Here is a 19,762-nt window from a genome sequence, read left to right as displayed (position 1 = left end):
TTGGGCTTCTGTGTTCTTGGCTTCTTTTGCTATTACCGATGGCTTTAACTAGCCAGGAAATGTCGGGACAAACCTGCAAGATCTAAGCCTCGGGAGGCCTTAATATAATCACGCATATCAACCTGATGGGTAAGATTACGCAGAGAGATACTGTAAACAAATCCGCTCTTTTGTCCTTCGTGCCAGCAAGGCGATATGGCATCAATCTGGCAGCCTCAGAATAGGCATCTCTTTCGAATAAGTTTTCATGTCCCTTTTCCCCATGCTAGTAGGCCCCAGCCATTTCTATGCTTCTTGATACGATGCACTGCACAACATCTTGTCGCAGCACATAAAAAAGCCCGGTCGACAGCCATGGCGCCATGCTATACTCTGGTTCTCGTGCTGGTGCACAGTGCAAGGTGAACGGCAGGAACTAGCTAGAGATATACCGTGCTGCAGCCGTACTCATGTTGTGTGAACCCGATGGATAAATAGGACAGAGAATGGCAGTATTTCTGATCGTCGTGCTTTCATGGAGAGTCAAAACTGGTGGCCTGGCTGGCCGCCGGCGTTGTGTTCACTGTTCCGTAAAATCCAGTGCAAGAATCTTCATTTTCTCCGAGTAAGCTAAGAGCCACCCATGGGCCATGGCAATTGGGAAGCCGGTAACTCGGTACTCACAAGTCACAACAAGCATAAAGTTTGCTGGATACTTGGACCCAGACGTTGAGCCCTTTGAATCGATGCGAAGTTTCAAAGTACTACACCAGAGGCCCATCTGTTCGGCTCTAACAGGCGAATTGGCCCATGGAATCTGCTAAAGGAGGAGGTCCAGCCCTATAAAATTTACTCAGAAAAACGTATAATTTTTTATTGAAAAACAACAACTATTCTGCTGGAATAGGATTTTGTGGCAACAGAAAATGGTTAGCTGAAAGCTTGGAGCGGGTGCCCTACGAGGTGTTCACCTAACATGGTCGGCGGTCTGGTATGAAGCCAGTGCCTCAGCTTCAGACGTATTCTCCTTAAGGTGTTGGGCTCTTATTTTTCAATAACTTTTGTTATTGTCGATAAAGCTTCCATAGAAAGTAAATTTTTTAAGTAATACTAATATAGTACTGCTCCGAGTGAGTAATAAAATTTTAGTGGTCAGGCTTCTCTGTTGTTCCGAGCGAGTGGAGAGATAACGGCTAGGCCGCTTGTATCCACCCGGTAGGCCTTGTAGCTGCGTCGCGCAAACTTTCTTATATAAATCAACGATACACCTGTTTAAGTGTATTCTAGAAGAAGAAAAAATGTACTACTCCATCTGATTCATAATAAGTGGCTTAGATAGAATGCAACAGACATAACACATATTGTTAGATCATAAACGGGCGACCGAATTCTCTGTGGCACTACTTCCTCCTAGCTGTCCCAAGATACTTTATTTTCTCCATCTATTCTTGTCATTTCTCCTTCCGTTCTCTTTTCCCTAGTGCAACAATCTGTTTGTACTTGGCAAAACGTATGCATTCACCGTTCATGGGTTTTTTTTATCGGGTTTATTTTTTTTATTTTTTATTTTGATCGGGATTCACCGTTCATGGTTACTGTCCTACCGGCCGGGTCTGGAGGATGGGCGGGTCGGCGAAGGGCCCGTAGAGCCAGCCCTTGGCGATGTGGCCATGGGCAGCCTCCGTGAGGTGGACGCCATCCCAGCTCCAGTGGTTGGACGGGTCATCGCAGGCGTGCCCGCCGGGGTCGCCGCACTTGTGCGTCAGATTGAAGTTGTGCTCGCCCACTCCTGGCGCCCCGCAGCAAGCTCTTGGCGTCTGCCTCAGGAACCCTGCGAGACAAACACGTAACAACGGGATGAGTTAACTGTAGTAGCAAAGGACACAACAATTTGGCCCGAAGTTGTTGGGTACAGGCCCGAAAGCCCAGCTGGAAAGAAATTCTATGGGACAGGCCGACGCCGAGGGCCCAAATGGTCAACGATTTGACCGTTTCATGGTTTCATAAGAACAAATATCCTTCTTTTAGTGGGTAGAGAAAAGCTACTACGAGATTGTCGAAACTTCTGTTTGATTCCAACCCTGGTAACGAGGTTGCATAAAAAACTAAAATTGTCTTACATTGAATTTTTTTTGTTTGGACGAATGTTACGTTGAAAGCTAAGAACATTTCTTCACGAATCAGTGATACGATCAGGAGTTAGTCGAGCACGTGTCAGAAAAGGAGTTAGTTGACCAAATCATGCATGACCATTCCTAATGCTCAACGACGAGAAACATTCAAACGAACATATATACACACAGGAAATCTCATTTTCTGTCGTCTGTCTTCCAGTTCCAGTAAAAAAAAGTTTTCTGCATTCAGAATGACTTCCTCAACGGCAGGCAGCTGCGAGAAGAGACAGGAGAGATCGACTCACCCCACTTCTCGGCGTGGAGGACGAACTGCAAGACGGGGGTGTAGTAGTCGGCGTACATGATGCGCACGCCGGAGTGCTTCTTCCGGAGCTCGGCGATCTTTCGCCGCAGCATGGCGTTGTGCACCCAGGACAGCGTGTTGAGGTCCTTGATGCATCCGGTGCGAGGGCCGTACATCTCCGGCTGCTGCCTCCGGAAGATGGCCAGGTACAGCGGGAAGCAGCCGTTCGGCAGCACCCCCGGCACCACCAGCTCCACCGCCCCCTCCGCGATCAGTTTCTACACCGAGCTCTTGAGATCACTTAAAACACTTCGTATATATCCGTATGTGAAAAGTCTTCGATGATCAGTTGATCACGCGCACCTCGATTCCCTTGCCGATGGAGTTGACGATGTGCGGCACGAACGTGTGGACCTCCTCCAGCGGGCGGAAGGCGGCGAGCGACGAGGCGTAATCGTTCCCGCCGAACTCGCCGACGATGAACAGCGACCGCCGGAACAGGTCCCTGCAATCTGATTCCTGGTCGAGTGAGCTCCACACGGCGTATCACGTACTAGTACGTATCTGTGGCATGCGATTCGATCATGCATATATGCGCAAAATGCAAATGAACCTTTTGGGGAGCTGCAGATGGATGGCTTCAACTCGTCGAACCACCTGAGCTGGGTGTGCAGTGAGCCGGAGTTCCAGACCGTGCCCCCAAGCCCGTGCGCCTCAAAGAAGCTCGGGTCCACTGACGTGGCGCCGGTGATGGCGAAGTTGGCACCCCGGCGGAACGACGCGTTGTGCGCCTTTGACGGCGGCGGCATCGGCAGCCCCAGCTCCTGCGCTGCACATATATACGCGAATGCGTGCTCATGGAAGACATTAAGATCGAAACAACCGCGAATTCGAGTGGGGAATTAAGGAGAAGGGACGCGCGCGTGTACGTACCGATGAAGTCGACGGCGACGCGGCCGTTGGAGACGCGGCCGGTCGGGTGCCCGAAGTACGTCATGCCGTACGGCGGGCGCGCCGTGGCGAGGTACGACGGGATGCCGTCGGCGCAGAGGTTGCCGGCGTCCGAGAGGGAGTCCCCGAAGCTGAAGAGGGCGGCGTACTTCTGCGCGGCCGCCGGCGGACAGAGCACAGCGACGATAAGCGCCAAGCAAATGAAGAACTGGCGCCCCATGTTGACACGCACGTACGTACGCGCGCGCTAGCTCAAGGTCGTGCGGCCTATCGGTCTGCCGATCGGTGCACGGTGGCTGCGTGTGGCGTTTCTACTTTGTAGTAAGGAGGTGGCAGTGCCGGCTTCTCTGCAAGTTACTTTGCTAGTGGAGTTGCTGCTGGTGGAGAGCTTCGGACGAAGTTCTTGTGTGCGCGCGCACATGTTGGCTTGAACTTAACAAATGACCTGTTCTTCAGTGAAGTCTTGGGTCATCGGTAAATTTTCCTTTTTGATTAGAGTGCATAAGTTCTGGGCTCTTTCCTTCGTCGTAATCAGACACATACCTAGTCTGCCACGAAAGTCATATTTACCGGTGCCGTTAAGGTAACTTGAAGTTCGCAGTCCACTTATATGAGGCGCCTAAGTATTTTACCAAGTTCATTTTGAAAAGGTCTGCTATCCGCTCCCATGCATGTCTCTATTGAAGGATTTTCTATACTACCTGCAGCACCATGATTGGCTCTAGAGCTACATGTAAAGCTAACTTGTCTGTGCAAGTAGAGTAGAAAAAGAAAATTAGTACCCCTTGCATGGACGGAGGGAGTACTAAGCAATTTTGCCCAAAAATTAAAGAGCCCATGAAGCCCATCCAATAAAGCAGGCCGGAATCCTTGTCCTGGGCCTGCTGGCAATCTATCGCTCTCTTCTGTCAAGTACATCCCGCAGAAAATGCCTTAAAAAATGTAACGCAGAAAAGCACACGTATAATTTGAGAAATGAAAAGACTCTAGCCGCTAGGAGAGAAACCCTAGGCACTGTAGTTGAAGTTTGATCTATGACTGTTCCCTTCGTCTGTAACAGCCGATCTGTTGGCAACAAGCATGCATGACTTGACGTCTGTACATATACGTTGTACATAGCACATGCTGGCAACAAACATGACTTGACGCCTTCACAAGAAACGTCGCACGTAGCACCTGACGAGCCGGAAGGAACTAAATCTGGAGATGGAGGGGACGTCCCATACCATCGTCGGCCTCGAAAAGGTCATCATCATCTCTAGATCAATCTACCGCGTTGTCCACACGACCATGGAGGCCGACACTCACCGGCGATTGCAGTATTCGTCGGCGACCACCTCAAGGGACAGCGAGGGAAGAGAGGAGGAACCGGCGGCCGTGGTTGCTGGTGCTCCGGAGTCGCCCAGAGGGGACGACGCGAGGGCCTGGGGCTGAATGTTCGTTATGCTCGTGGGTAAGTTTCCATTGAAGAAAACAGGGGTCATGTTATAACAGATGCAAATGGTGCATACATGACGTTTGTCCCAAGTTAATCTGCTGCCACATGCAAATGGCGCGCACAGGATCGCCATTTCTGCGAAGGAGATCGATCAACGAGAGAATTTAGAGAGACACGGTCCGTTACACAAACGCACGCACACACGCAGGCATTTAACCGCGGCAGCGGTTGATCTTGCTGCAGCCTCGCGTGTGAGGGTGAGCCTCCGCCGAAGGCCTGACGAAGGCGGCGGTGCTGTTGGCGCTGTTCCCGTTGGTGAGCGCAGCGTAGCTGATGAAGCCGCCGCCCGCCGCCGCTGGTCGCGCCCCGTCGGCCTCCTGGCACCCCAGCACGAGCCCCGCCAGCACGACGGCCACCAGCATGCTCACCACCTTCTTCCCCATGTCGTGTGCTTTCCCTTTCCCTTCGCTCGCAAGTGCTTGTGGAAGAAAAGGATGGGAAATCGAAACGGAGAAAAAGGTGATACAGGCCTCCTCTTTATTGGCGCGTCTCGTGGGCTGGGGGCGCGGAGAAAAGGGGCCTCCTTTATGGGAGCCCTCGTGTCTACAACGTGAGCGGACGAGAGGCAACTCCGGAGGTCTCTGCGCCATGTTTAGGTCACGTGTACTCATGTTAATTTGAAGGCCGTGCTGTTTCAAGACGGTCCCAAACCAAAGCCAAGCAAAAATGAGCGCGCAATTCCGTCGCTGTTTGGCTATTGGACACACTCCTAGAGAGTATATGCAGCTGAATTAAGATCGATGGACAGAATTCGCGTCAATAAAAGAGCAGAAAAACGAACCAATTAATTGATCGATCTGCACAAGACACGCCCTGTTGTTCTTCTTCTTCTTTACTTAATTACTTCTCTTCCTTTCTCTACGGTAAATTAACCAATGCATGTACGCAAACAAGCAAGTAATTCGTTGCTAATTAAGCGCTAGTGGTGCCGGGCCTCGACGATGGGCGGGTCGGCGAAGGGCCCGTAGAGCCAGCCCTTGGCGATGTGGCCGTAGGACGCCTCCGTGAGGTGGATGCCGTCCCAGCTCCAGTGGTTGGACGGGTCGTCGCACGCGTACGACCCGGGGTCGCCGCACTTGGACGTCAGGTTGAAGTTGTACTCGCCCACGCCCGGCGCCCCGCAGCACGCCCTCGGCGTCTGCCTCAGAAATCCTGCCAAAACAAACACACACGGCGAAACCGGCCCGTTAGATCCTGTGGACACCGGGATTGTAGTGCATTTGTGGCCCAATGCTGATTCAGGTCTCTGGGCCGGAAACGACTGGCCTGGTAAACTTGGGGCGGTCCCAGTTCGTCAACGAGTATTCTCAAAAAAAAAAAAGTTCGTCAACGAGCATGCTGCACATGTCTTTGTGTTCTTGTTCGTCGTGCAGATAACGTTAAATATGCGTGAAATGAGTTGTTGGATTGTTTGTTTACGTTCCATCCCAGCCCGGATTGCGCGGATCATGGCTTGTGTCATACTTCTTGCTTACTCCCTTTTGCTCCTGTTCTTACGTGGGTAATGGACCAGAGACAAAGGAGCATTGCGGAATACGTAAACACTAGCGAAAATCGGGCGATGTGATGGCATGCATCGTCCTTGTCGTGGCATCCAATCCGTGATTTGAAGCATATATATTATTTGCAGTTGATGAAAAATGCATCGTAACATTTCTTTTATATAAAAAAATGAATGTCGTGAGGAATCAGCGCACAGCTGCATACCAGCTACTTCTAGGAACCGGTCTAATAATTGTATCCAGTGGTCGTTCTCTCATTGTTAGCAATTAAATCGAAATGTACACAAATTGGCCGAATAATGCATGACTATACACATGCCTTATTGCTGAATTATTAGAGATAGTGATAGGGGAGAGTGTTCCAGATGTACACACAAGCTGAATATGTCAAATGGATAACCCCAAATAAAAGTCTAATTAAGTAGTGCAGATCAGCTATATGCGTCGTTTAGCTTTTGTACATTTGTCGTAGTTTCTACTGCGTACTAACTAGCTATATACTAGCTATTTGATCTTCCGGTAAGTATACATAAACTTGAAAATAAGTCAGGCCTGCTGATTATATTTGTTTGTTTTTTGAGCACTCTAACTCCAACCCAAAACATAATATTCCAACTGTCTCAGTTAAAGTCCCAAATTGCTAGCTGTCCATGTTCCTATCAGCGGAATAGGTCAATTCGTGCTTTATGGATCCCATGGAATTAATCAGCAAACAAGGCGCCATCGAGACTTTGGAATAGAATTTTAAAGCTAGGTGATTTTTTTAAATACTCCCTCCGTCCAACAAAAAATGTCTCAAGTTTGTTAAAATTTGGATGTATCTAGACATGACTTAGTGTATAAATACATTCAAATTTAGTCAAAGTTGAGACATCCTTTGTTAGACGGAAGGAGTACACAGTTTCCTGCTTATACAACTCTACCATGTTTAACAAATTAGCTTGAATAATCTACACGGCCCCTACCAACACAGTTGGAAGTCTTCGCATGTTGCCAACTGCCGATTCAATTTGACACGGTCACATGTAATGTGATCACAGGAATAATAACTTCTGCATTAAATCTTTGAGCACAAAAGAGGAAGCACATATGCAGTGGAGTTCCATTGATCTTATGCATGTCATCCTTTCGTTGTTAAGTGTCCCATCAACGCGTCGTCATGCATGCCACCTACGCGAACTAGCGTTAGTGGGATGGATCGAGTACCCTCCCAGCACACTCCACATTTCTTAATCAGTTGCAGTGTTGACGATGTGAGGCTGCAGGGAGCTACCGGCCGCGGCCCGCGAAGCTTACTGGGGAATTTTAGATTTGCCATCCTATTCACAGGAAGCGTTCAAGGGGTCTTTGTACATTTGAGCACGAAACCTCATAAAAATAGGAAGGTTCTAGCCAACCACCACCTTTGGATTGTTCGCCCGGAAATGCATGCACGCTCCCGTCACCCCGTTGATTCTTTCGCTCCCCCACATCTCTTCCCCATGCTTCCCGTGATGATATATACGGTGATCACGAATCACGCGATTCGATCGACCTCATAAATAATTCCAGTTGATTATTCTTTGCATACTGTTGTAGTTTTAAATTCCTTTGCACAAATCAAGCTCCCATTGAGTTCCTTTCAAGGATTTCGTGAGCAAGGCAAGTGGAAATTCAAAGGCAAGTAGGCACGCAAGTCAAGTGTAACCGGTTTTAACATATAGTTGAATTTTGTGTCGAGGTTATTTCTCTCCGTCCGTGTTTCTTTCTTCAGAAGAAAGTGACGGGGGACGCGCGGTGGGCCCTACGTGTCAGCGCCTGTCGACGTTGCCGTAAACGAACCGAACTAACTGCCAAGACGTAAACTGCCGTAGCCGGCCACGACGGCCCTGAGACAAAACGAAACGACAGAAAGAAAGCCAGAAAGAAAGAGAGCTAGGCGCGGTTGAGTTGAGTTTTGAGAGTACTGACCCCATTTCTCGGCGTGGAGGACGAACTGGATGGCAGGGGTGTAGTAGTCGGCGTAGATGATGCGCACGCCGGCGCCGGCGTGCTTCTTCCGGAGTTCGGCGATCTTCCGCTGCAGCGCCACGTTGTGCACCCAGGAGAGCGTGTTGAGGTCCCTGATGCAGCCGCTCCTGGGACCGTACATCTCCGGCTGCTTCTTGAAGATGGAGAGGTACACCGGGAAGCACCCGATCGGGAGCACCCCCGGCACCACCAGCTCCACCGCCCCCTCCGCGATCAGCTTCTGCACGTACAAAGAATTACAGAATTGAACGGCGATGATCGATCGGCGTACGTTGTTTGGGAATGAAATGAGAGCGTTCGTGCGTTGGTGTACCTCGATTCCCTCGCCGATGGAGTTGACCACGTCTGGCACGAACTTGTGCACCTCTTCCAGCGGCTGGAAGGCGAAGAGCGGCGAGTTGTAGTCGTTCCCTCCGAACTCGCCCACGATGAACAGAGACCGCCGGAACAGGTCCTTGCACTCTGCCATCCATCAAATCAAATCAAATTAACCGCCGGGCCAAACACGCATAATAAAGCAAGAAAAGGCACACAAACGAGCATGCACGTGTCAACGGCTTTACGGCAACCTTCTGGGGAGCTGCAGATGGAGGCCTTCATGTCCTGCAGCCACTTGATCTGGGTGTGCAGCGAACCGGAGTTCCACACCGTCTTGCCCAGCCCTTTGGCCACGAAGTAGCTCGTGTCAAGCGCCGTGGCCCCCGTGATGGCGAAGTTGGCGCCGTGGTGGAACGTCGCGTTGTGCGCCTTGGACGGCGGCAGCAGCGGCATCCCCAGCTCCTGCGCTGCTCAGACACAACACAAAGAACAATTCAGCACAAATAGCTTCTGACATCGAGTAATTGATCACGCAAGAACTGGTGATCGATCAGCCAGCTCGAATGGAGCAGCTTTGATTGGTTATAATTGGTTACCGATGAAGTCGACGACGAGGCGGCCGTCGGAGCAGCGGCCGGTGGGGTACCCGAAGTAGGTCATGCCGTAGGGCAGCTTGGCCGTGGCGAGGTACTCCGGGATGCCATCCACGACGAGGTTGCCGGCGTCCACGAGGGAGTCCCCGAAGTTGAAGATGGCCGCGTACTTGCGCGCCGCCGCCTGCCCCGCCACCGCGAGCAGGATCACGAGGACGCACGCCGATAACCGGCACCTCATCATGCTGACGACCGCCGGCTAGCTAGCTGCGCTTTTGGTGGCCGGCTGGCAGTGGGGAGGACTTGTCCGAGTTGGCTTGGCACAGCTCGATCGGCTCGATCGCGGGCTCGTTTAAGTATCCTTTGTGCGGAATTGGTCTCCGGCCGGGTGGTTAATTTAAGAACACTCTTAAATTAATCGGTCCGGCGATCTCTCTTGTCTTGATCTATCAAAGCGCAAGAGATAGAGGCTTGATGGTTTGTTTGATCGAGTCTTGGTTTCTGGGGAAGGAGTGGGGCTAGATGATCTAGTCATGAGCGCGCGATGGAATAAACTAGCCTGCAGCCAAGTAGCCAACCAGCTAATTAAGCTGCTAGGTCAATAGTGTCTGAGGCGTGCTTAACGGGTTCTCGGGTTGCTCTTATGCTTAATTTGCGCAGCCGGTTAATCAACCAGGAAACAGTAGCCGTCGTCTCGTACGGATGTGGATATATCCTGTATGTATATTTACGTATACCGGCCACATGCATGTAGGAATAATCTACCTGTCTGAAGAAGAAGGCGAGATGATCGAACCGGGAGAGGACCGATCGATCGTGTCGAGAATTATTGTTCTGCTCCGTCGAACCAGTTGACATTCTGAAGAGACATCACATGACATGATAATTATATACTTGTTCAGTTATATAAAAACAAAATATAAGTGTCTTGAGTTAAAGAAAGGCATTGCATTTTTCGCGGTCGAGGGGAGATGTGTCTTGCGAGCTGCGCTTGTAAGTTTGGAGAAACCACCAACCTCGTCTTTTCAGCGATTCCATCGACAGGACGACAGCCGCCATGCACGTGTTTTTGGCTGCATCAAAAGGAAATTACAGTACATGGGCGCCAGACCGTGCGTTTTATCCGCTGGAACTGGAAGATTCTCGATCGCACAAAGTACTAGCATTCGGCATCCGAAGACCCGGATCCGGGGCTCCGGGCGCGCGATATCAGCAAGTTGGCGAGCGCGATCGCAGCCAACGGACGAACCGGGAAGGCAAGGCCGGCCAATGGAAGGAGAGAGGCCAATATATGGAAGTCTACACGCACGTACGGCCCACGCTTCGATTTGGGAGAAGAGAGAAGTTCCCAATATTATCGGTGGTTGCGCCGTTCTTGTCACGGACGGTGACGTCCCGGCTTGAGCTGGCCATATGCAGCCAGCCAGGATTACTGAGTTCGGGAACCCAAGTAGTACTGCGCGTCATGGAAGGGGACTCCGATCCCTAAGCTTGGAGCTTTGACCTCGGGCACGTACCTCTTCTTCCCCTGTATTTTTGGACGCCCTGCAAGCTAGTGTGATCTCAACATTCTATTCGCCTCGGCACTCTGCACAGCTCGCAGTCTGGGAATGGAAGGGAGGGCATGCCATGCATGTGTGCCGGATACTATTTTAGATGCTGCTGCCAGAGGTGTGGCGAGCTGCAAAGTAGTCTTTGTTTTGCTATTTCTTAGACGAAAAAGAAATAGCTATTTTTGTATTGATGCCAACAATCGTCTGGTACAGTCACTGAGATTCATGCAAAATGGACATAAGTAGAAGTCCCAGCTCTCGCTATGTAGGGGTAAGAACGGTGGTCCGTCTTCGGCTCTTTCCATGCTGGTTGCTGCCGCTAGGTGGTTCAAATACTTATTTGTAATTTTCATTATATTTAGGACGCTTTCTACAACTGTGAACCGATTTATTATTCTCGCAAAAAAAATTTGTAAGTAGAAGTGATAAAAAAATCCGATGGCTATAATGGTTCATAAAAGTAATTTGGAACAAAAAAATCTATCTGTACGTTGACAGATGCGAAGGGTGGTTGCATATGAGAATGGAGCAACTTGCAACATATCGAAGGGGGCTGTATTTGCATATATATGCACCTCGCGCAAAAAATGCATATATTCCAGCCAAGTACAGTAGTACATCTGCAACACTACAAGTCTACAACGAACGTTCTGCAAGATCGAGTGTGATCGATGTCTGTCATGTCACCGCTGCAGTTTGCTAGAGCGCGACGCTCTAGTGTTATCTACGGCTATCATCAGTCCAGCAGGCCAGTACGTACCTGCACAAAAGACATACCTACCATACATGTGCATGCTACAGTTACGTTTTTTGAAGAATACAACAAGCTAGCCTGTTCCATAAAAAGAAATGAACATAAAGGAGATAGTAGCACGGCGGCTAATCAAGATTCTTGGATGTATGCTAGCAGCTAACCACAGTCTACAGCTAAAACTAAAACCTATCACGTATCTCTGCGCCTTCTTTCGAAAATGGTATCTCTTCGTCATAAAATCCATACGGCCCATGCTCATGGTTATAACATCAAAAATTGAGAGTGCCAAACAAAAAGTTGTGTGAAACTACTTCACATATGGCAGTGAAGCTATTGTCGTATGGAAATCGTACGAATTCTATCTTACACATAACACTGCTGAAAGTCGTGATAGGGCTGTTAGGCCATAGAAACAAACAATCATACGAGATGCCATGGCTCCATATATTTTTAAAAATACATACCATTTCCGTTCCGAATTGTAAAAAAGACATCACTTTTTTTAAGGATTTTTTTAAGGAACAAGAGACATCTTATAAAGAAGAACAAAGGGTAAGCGTCGGTTTTCTTTTCTTCAAAAATATGTAGATGTACGAGTATATACTTGCAAACTTTTGTTAACTAATATGTTCATCTGTGTAATAACAAAACAAATATGTGAATCTATAACAGCAAATAGTGCACCTTTCCATAAATCCATATATTTGTCTTCTTCGTGTAGTCCACACAAAAACGTTTTTAATTACTTCCTCTATCCAACAAAAGATGTCTCCAGTTTATTAAATTTTGGATGTATTTAGACATGACTTAGTGTATAGATGCATTCAAATCTAGTCAAAGTTGAGACATTTTTTGTTGGACGGAGGAAGTACTGAGATTTGACAAGGATGTGGTAACGATATTCAGGTTTTCTTGAAATTCCGGAAATTTAGTTTATTGGCAGCCAAGGCACCTGGGAGCCAAGTTGTTTTGTGTCAAGATCTGTCACATATACACCCTTCCATCAATAATTCAGTACATAATATATACGTGAATAATGCTTAATTAATTTAACTGGCTCAATTAGTGTGGTGGTTGCCGACTATGATCGACCTGACCCCTTGTTAGGTAGCAGAGGTTTAGCGGAACGAAAATGATATAACAAATGGATGTACACGCACCGTACAGGCCGGGGAGTGACCTCGCGGCTCATTGGCCCGGCTCCTGAATAAACAACTCGTATCATGAATCCATGATTGGACTTGCTCGGTACTTGGAGGGATCCCATTTTGCCACTAATCTGTACCAAGCCGTAGACAAATCAGCTTCACAGATATTAGTGACGATCGATTCAGGGAGAAAATCATTCTAGACTAATCTGGCGGCTGGCGCATCCCAGCTCCGTGTGAGGCCGGCTGGCCGCCTGGTCCTGACTGCAACAGCAGAAGGGAACAAGGAAGAAATTCTGAAATCAGGGGAGGCGACTCTGTTAGCTCGTCCCGGGTGGTGATTGGATTGGTCCCCAAGGGAACTGTAGTTGCTAGCCCGACGTGCGTCCTTCCCCCGTCGCTGTTATTAGGAGAAGATTCAAAGGCTCATGGCTCAAAGACGGCAACCGCAAGAACCGATTTCTCGCTACATAATTACGTCGTGTACAGAAGGAAAGAAAGAAAGAAAGAAAAAACCATTGAGCTCCGTTCCGCATCCACTTTCACGGTGAGAGAATCCAAGTTCTGATGGATTTCTCTAAAGAAAAGGATCATGACAGGAACAGGAGAATCTCTTGGTGTTGCTTTCATAAGGCTGCAACCTACAACTCACAAGCTTGTGCTTCCTTTGAGCTATGTGTGGCTTGTCACCTTCGGTACGTGCTACTGCTCACCACACACACATATCTCTCTCACGAGTTGAGTTCCCTTTGCCTAAAGGAAGTCTTGATTTATTTGCAGATCGATCGACCTCATCCGAGCTAATTAATTTGCATGAGCATGCATGCACAAATTGCAGATATAGTGTCAGACTGTCAGGTTGAATATGAATACTAACAACTTCTCGTAAAAAAAACTGATGTGGACTGAATTCAGACCCGAACATAGAGTATGAGTAGATTAGTAGGTGGCTCGGAATGCTGAGGACCGGACGTGAAAGGTTAGCATTTAGCTGAATCTCCATTTTCTCTTAGTGTTTTTTAGAGGATCCCCATTGTTTTAGTTGTGGATTGGATTGATGAAACATGGCTTGACGCTGGTGTCAATGTGACAACGTGACCGTGTTAAGGCCAATATCATAGCTCGGCCCACATAGGTTTTGTTGTTTGGGATCCTTTGGGCTGGATTTGGACTTTACTAACACTTGAGAACAATGGAGCCCATATCATAGCTAGGCCCCGAAAGCCTTCTTTTGGAGAAAAGAGTTTTGGAAATGTTTTTTTTAAGTGCAATCAAAGAAGGGAAAAAAAATCTTAAGATCGAACAGAAGAATAGGATCGACTTCACAAGATTGCTCTTCCAGCCATGCAACAAAATTTCCTTGCCATGCTTCATTACTCCCACCTTTGTAGCCCTTGTCCAGGATGTGCTGGAAATCACTTTGCTTGAGCCGTCGCCGTCTGACGGACTCACATGTAGAGACGGATGCCCAAGTACTTTACTGAAAAGCCTACTTTTACCGCTTTTAAGTCCTCCAAAAATGTTGTCCAGATCAATGTTTCGGCATCTAATGGACATCACTTTTAGCATTATTACAGCCAACATATTACTACTAATACTGACCAAAGCTATGTAATCATCAGCAGCTGGCAGCTGGCAGCTCAATGCAGAATGGCAGGGATACAGTAAGGCCCATTGAGCCAGCCATTCGCGACAGAACGGTAGGCAGCCTCGGTCAAGTGAATGCCGTCCCAGAACAAGTAGTCCGCGGGATCCCCGCAGGCGCATGCCCCGGGCGTTCCACACCTCACCTCGTTGTTGTAGTTGTAGGACCCTTGGCCGCCGGCGCCGCAGCAGACTCTCAGGCCGTATTTCAGTCCTGTTAAAACATTGTGAAAATGTGAATCGTACGCAAAAAGCAGGATGAAAACAACCCTTCAACAGAGTCCAGGCGTTGGAATGACTAACCTAGAACAACAATTTTTCTTTTAAAAATCGGACCACGTCGTTGCAGTCACTTAGACCAGTCTGAGCTCTCAGGAAATGTTCTAGAGGCTACAACTGGCTATACAAGTTATGATGTGTTCTCTTGCCTAATTTTCCTAAACAGCTCGCGCTTTTGGGTTATATTGTTTTTAGGCGAAGGGCAGCGTTTCATCCTTAATTCAGAAGAGACGCATGCAATTCAATAGTTACCCCATGCAGAAAGAAAATGACCTGCATGCTACAAGTAGCTATAAGAGCTGGTAATGTCCTCTTTTTTTGTCCACCTTTCTATTTTGCTCGCGCTCCTGGTGAATTTTTAAGTGCATGCACTTGACTATTCATGACAGCCGCCTGTAGCTCCTCTGAACGCTGGGAGGGAAATGCTCTACGGGGTACAGCTAAGCTAGCCATAAGAGGCGGCGATGTCGTTTTCTGCCTCTTTTGTGCCGGACTCCGGCGTCAATCCGGTGTACATTTCTAGGGGAGAAACGAGCCGTGGGTAGGTGCGCAACCAAATATATGTGAGCAGCTAGGGCCCGCCCGGACACCTGCTCTGACATGTGCTTGTCGATCTCTATTCGATGGACGGCGTGATGGAGCACGTACCGAAGATCGACGGAGACCGGACCATCTGCGTGACATGGTTGTAGAAGTCGCCGTACATGAGCCTGGCGCCGGGGTACTTGCTCTGGAGGCTGGAGATGCCCTGCCTGAGAAGCTCGTTGTGGTAGCCGGACAGGTCGTTGAAGCGCTTCAGGCACCCGTCCCCGTCGTAGTCGCCCTGGTTGGAGCCCCCGTAGAGCGTCAGGTACACCGGGAAGCACCCGATCGGCAGCACGCCCGGCACCACCACGTCCACCGCGCCCAGCCCCAGCAGCGTCTGCACATTCATATTCATGGCGCGTTCTGACCTTATATATGCAGTATTCAGGAAGAATGTTTGGTAGTGGGCGCGGCGGATTTGTGAAGTGTACGTACCTGGACGCCGCTTCTGACCTTGTCCGTGATCTGCCCCACGTAGGTCTTGACCTCGTCGAGGCTCCTCCGGCCGAAGATCCCGGCGTTGTAGTCGTTGCCCCCGAACTCGCCCACGATGAACAGAGAGTTCTTCAGGTAGCTCTTGCAATCTGCTAGCAAATGTGCATGCACAGCACAGAGTTGATTGAGTGATGCTTCGATTAAGGTATACATTGTTGACAGATTTAACACTTTCTACACTCGTCTGAGCACTCACCGTTGGCGTTGCCGCAGATGGAAGGCATGAGCTGCTGGAACCAACTGATTTGGGCCTCCAGCGAGCCGCTGTTCCAGACGCTTTTGGTCAAGCCGCGGGACTTGAAGAAGTCCATGTTCATGGCCGTGGCGCCGACGATGGCCATGTTGGCGCCTTTCTTGAAGTCGGTGCCGTTCGTCTTGGACGGCGGCAGCAGCGGCAAACCGAAGTACTCAGCTGCGCAGATGTAAGAGAGATCATTCAATCACACCCCCAAAATTAAAGCACACATTTGTACTTGACAGTTGACATGTATTGTAAGTGGTGTGGCAAGCTGGGCGTAGTACATACCGAGGAAGTCGACGAAGACGCGGCCGTCGCTGCAGCGGCCGGTGGGGCGGCCGAAGTAGTTCTTGCCGTAGGGCGGCTGGCCGGTGGTCAGCCATGACGGGCAGCCGCCCAAGCAGAGGTTGCCGGTGTCGGAGATGGAGTCGCCGAAGTTGTAGATCGCGTTGTAGCCCTGCGAGGAGGACCCGGGCTGGGCCATGGCGAGGAGGAGGAGGAGGAACAGGATGGACACGAGCGCCTTGGTCGGCATTGGTGAATTGCGTGACGGAGATGACCAGAGCGGTTGCAACTTTGTCCTTCTGCGGGACTGCGATCCTTTGGCATGGACCTGGAGATGATGGCCTGGTGGCAACAAGGCTTCGGGGATTTATATAGCCGTGGCAGTATTGTCACTACGGACAGAATTGCGAGTGTACGCGCGTGGCACCGGCCGTTCGTCGGTGGCTTGACTCCGTGTTAACGCCGCACACGAAGGCCCAGCTCACTACGTCACGGTGGATATTCAAAGACAATTTGCTAAAGGCATTTTAAATTGCCTCGATTACTTACTATAAAAGGCAACTTTTATATGATGCCTCAAAATATTATTCAAGGAGGGCAATTTTAAGAAGATGCCTAAAAAACTTTTAACTCAAAAGGCCTTTTAGAAAAGAAAAAAAACGCCTCCGAAATTTTCAACATCAAAGGCAAAATGAAAAGAAGGCCTTTAAGGCCCAGCTACTCCAGGCGACAAGGTAGAGCCCATGGCGTACTCCGCGGATCATCAACCCCAACTCCAGCAGTCATAGGCACCACAGTCCAGCCCAAGGTAATGCCAGGAGAGGCGAAACCAGCACCAGCACGCAGGCAGCAGCAGGGCTCAAGCCGCTCGACACTCTGGTACTCATAGCTGTCTCCACTTCCCCTCAAAAAAAAAAAAAAAACTGCCTCCACCCCCCAAAAAAAGCTGTCTCCAAAGTTTTCTCAAAAAAAAAAAAAAAATGACTCCCAAGGAGTGAGGCAATCCTAGAGATTAGGCATTGGCGACTTGCTTTTTCTTTTCCACTGTATCTTGATATCTTCCCCGTTCCTAAGCTGGTCATTGTACTGAACTCTTAATCCTAACGATTTTTCTCGCGGTAGATAATAATTGAATTATTGTCCGTTGTTTTGTTTAATTGAAATGTTGTGTAAAATCATAAATAGCGAAAAATTATTATCTTGCAGGGTCTAAGTCTAAGAAAATAAAAAAAATTAGTTTATATCAAATTTATATATCAGAATAGCGGATAGAGGCATAATTCAAGGAGTCAAGTCTACTTACTTTATCCTTATTTTCTATTTTATTGTGGGTTTGATAAGAACCCTTTTTGATTTCTTGATAAAAAATCGAAAAAAAGCGTTTTTTCTTTTTTCTATAACCTGCAACCTGCTTTTTTTTATTATAACAAGTCCTATATGGAAATACCCGCTAAAGAGAAAATCTATCTGATTGCCTCTCGGCCCATATCTATTTTTCAAAATAAAAAAGAAGAATTTTCTTCTTCTTTTTTTTTAACATTAAGAAAAAAGAATATAACTGCTGGTTTTTGCCCGCCGTGGTTCCGATCAAAACGAGTTCGCGCTCACAAGCCCACCGAATTGGCCTTGTCGCCAATGCATTCATTTCGGCCACCACGACAAGGCACGAAAGAGGGAGGCGCAAGATTCTTGCGGCCATGACGACGACGGTCTAGCATGTGTGGCGGTCGGGCAAGCGAGAGCGGAGCCTGATCGTGTCATCCAGGAGCACATTTCAGCGTCGAACTCTGTTTTTCCCTCAGGTGGTGGTGTGCTATTTTGCAGGCTATAGTGGACTCAACATTCTTGGTTTCTCACAATCTGTGGTGCACGGCTCGTACGGCTATCCAGAACCTGTGAGTTAGTTTGGCTTATGCATGGCTTGTTCTTCTACAGTTTCATCAACAAAGACATAGAGAAATATCAATGTGTTGACGACAGATATGGAGATTTTGATTTAAAAAAATTCTTGAAGTAATGCTTATTTTTACTTGAGATTTTTGGAGCTCTTTGTTATTTTGTTTTAGTTTATTTGGTCTTTTTTTACTCTTGTTATTGAATTACTAAATTTAGATGATTGTTCTAGAAAAACCTCTCAAAATTTGAACACAAAATGATCAAATTAGGATGAGTCACGTGACACGACACGTGGATCAAATGTGGCAAATCTAGTTGAACATTTGGAAGTTTACCTACGCATTTGCATGTTACACGTAACCTCTGCCAATTTTCTGCGGATCGTGGACTTCATTGAGCATTGTCAACCACGACAGTGGAAATTTATTCGCATGGAACGGAGAAACCGGCACGAGAAACAATCAAGACAGACCTCAATCAACTTTAACAAGAGCACACGGTACGTTGGTCGGCACAGCAGTCAGACGTAAAGACAATTGACATTTACAATCCCGCAAAAAAGAGAGTAATTGACAGGTACAGAACTACGGGCAGTCGCTAACAATCACACCCACAAATGAAGTCATAACCACCGAATATCCTGACCTGAAGTAAAGATCGAACCAAAAGGTGTGAAAAGCAGGAATCATCGGCAGATGGTACGAATATACGCCAACAAATCTGTGGGAAAAACAAAATAAATCTGCGGACACATGCAACACCAACTGAGAGATACGATCGACGACCGAAGGGGGAGGGAGGGATTTCTGGCGAGCGAGGAGTGAATCAGCAGGGTATCTTGGAGGTGAACCACGTCATGACATGGAGCGGCGCCTTGACGAGCTCCACCGCCACCTCCAGCAGCAGCGTCACGCACAGGCAGCAGGGGCAGATGCACGAGATCGGCAGCCTACAACAGTAGCAGACGAATCACATCAGACCGAAAACAAGTTGACACCAGCAATTTTGCAGAGAAGGGCGTACCCGATGATCCAGATGATGGCGCCGACGATGGAGACGAGGACGGCGACGAGCGCGAAGGGCAGGCCCAGCAGCCACCCGAGCGGCCGGCACCCGCGGTCGCGGTCGCGATCGCCTCCGCCTCCGCAGCAGCAGCAGCCCATCTTCTCCTCTCCTCCCCTTTCCCCCCGGAGGAGCTCGCACGCATGCGCGCGGACGACGAAGGCTGGTCAGAGACTCGGATCGGATATGCGGCGGCGGCTGGCTGGCTGGCTGGCTGGTGCGCGTCGCTGTGGTTGGGCGTGCGGGACGAAGTAGTACTACGTGTACCGGCAGGTATATCAATCAAGGGAGGCCGGAGGCGCCACTGGACCGTTCCGCGGTCGCTTTCCGGCGCGCGGCGAGAAGGCAAACGCGCTTCCTCAAGCCTGTGGATTTATCCAGCTGCGGAATACAGGTCGCCAATAATGCGCCGCAACCTGCAAACGGGAAAACAACCAACTAGGAATCATAGTGGGTCAGTAACACGAGGACGTCAGTGTTTGACCGGTGGAGCAAGTTCTGACCCCGAGGGATCCTGACGACACCGGCGTTCACCCCGGGTCCGACGCGTGCCG

The 19,762-nt window shown here is 49.0% G+C and overlaps 4 protein-coding genes across 5 annotated transcripts; all 4 read right to left on the bottom strand.

Moving 5' to 3' along the window:
• Window positions 1-1,295: 1,295 nt before the first annotated feature.
• LOC100826840 (GDSL esterase/lipase At5g45910) lies at window positions 1,296-4,983 on the bottom strand. Its single transcript, XM_024459655.1, has 5 exons — window positions 3,331-4,983; window positions 3,011-3,226; window positions 2,761-2,909; window positions 2,399-2,675; window positions 1,296-1,810 (listed from the first exon to the last, which is right to left on the bottom strand). Exons 1-5 carry the CDS (start codon window positions 3,566-3,568, stop codon window positions 1,572-1,574), a joined length of 1,119 nt encoding a protein of 372 aa, XP_024315423.1. The 5' UTR covers window positions 3,569-4,983; the 3' UTR covers window positions 1,296-1,571.
• A 619-nt stretch (window positions 4,984-5,602) lies between these two features.
• On the bottom strand, window positions 5,603-9,999 carry LOC100839991 (GDSL esterase/lipase At5g45910). Its single transcript, XM_003565485.4, has 5 exons — window positions 9,273-9,999; window positions 8,928-9,143; window positions 8,672-8,820; window positions 8,299-8,578; window positions 5,603-5,998 (listed from the first exon to the last, which is right to left on the bottom strand). Exons 1-5 carry the CDS (start codon window positions 9,511-9,513, stop codon window positions 5,766-5,768), a joined length of 1,119 nt encoding a protein of 372 aa, XP_003565533.1. The 5' UTR covers window positions 9,514-9,999; the 3' UTR covers window positions 5,603-5,765.
• A 4,080-nt stretch (window positions 10,000-14,079) lies between these two features.
• Window positions 14,080-17,289, bottom strand: LOC100837861 (GDSL esterase/lipase At5g45910). 2 transcript variants are annotated; one of them, XM_024459656.1, is made up of 5 exons: window positions 16,254-17,289; window positions 15,924-16,139; window positions 15,668-15,819; window positions 15,296-15,569; window positions 14,080-14,582 (listed from the first exon to the last, which is right to left on the bottom strand). In XM_024459656.1, the coding sequence occupies exons 1-5, from the start codon at window positions 16,498-16,500 to the stop codon at window positions 14,365-14,367; spliced, it is 1,107 nt and encodes a 368-aa protein (XP_024315424.1). In that variant the 5' UTR covers window positions 16,501-17,289; the 3' UTR covers window positions 14,080-14,364. The 2 variants fall into 2 exon arrangements, with proteins under 2 accessions (XP_024315424.1, XP_003565527.1); XM_003565479.3 differs by having other exon boundaries at window positions 15,668-15,816.
• Window positions 17,290-18,615: 1,326 nt separating this feature from the next.
• Window positions 18,616-19,555, bottom strand: LOC100826529. Its single transcript, XM_003565446.4, has 2 exons — window positions 19,170-19,555; window positions 18,616-19,095 (listed from the first exon to the last, which is right to left on the bottom strand). The coding sequence occupies exons 1-2, from the start codon at window positions 19,307-19,309 to the stop codon at window positions 18,972-18,974; spliced, it is 264 nt and encodes an 87-aa protein (XP_003565494.1). The 5' UTR covers window positions 19,310-19,555; the 3' UTR covers window positions 18,616-18,971.
• Between the last annotated feature and the right edge of the window lie 207 nt (window positions 19,556-19,762).

This window comes from Brachypodium distachyon, chromosome 2 (genome assembly GCF_000005505.3).
Source record: "Brachypodium distachyon strain Bd21 chromosome 2, Brachypodium_distachyon_v3.0, whole genome shotgun sequence".
Taxonomy (NCBI): Eukaryota; Viridiplantae; Streptophyta; class Magnoliopsida; order Poales; family Poaceae; genus Brachypodium; species Brachypodium distachyon.
Note: the sequence above shows the minus strand (reverse complement) of the source record. Positions and strands in the feature narration are given on the sequence as shown.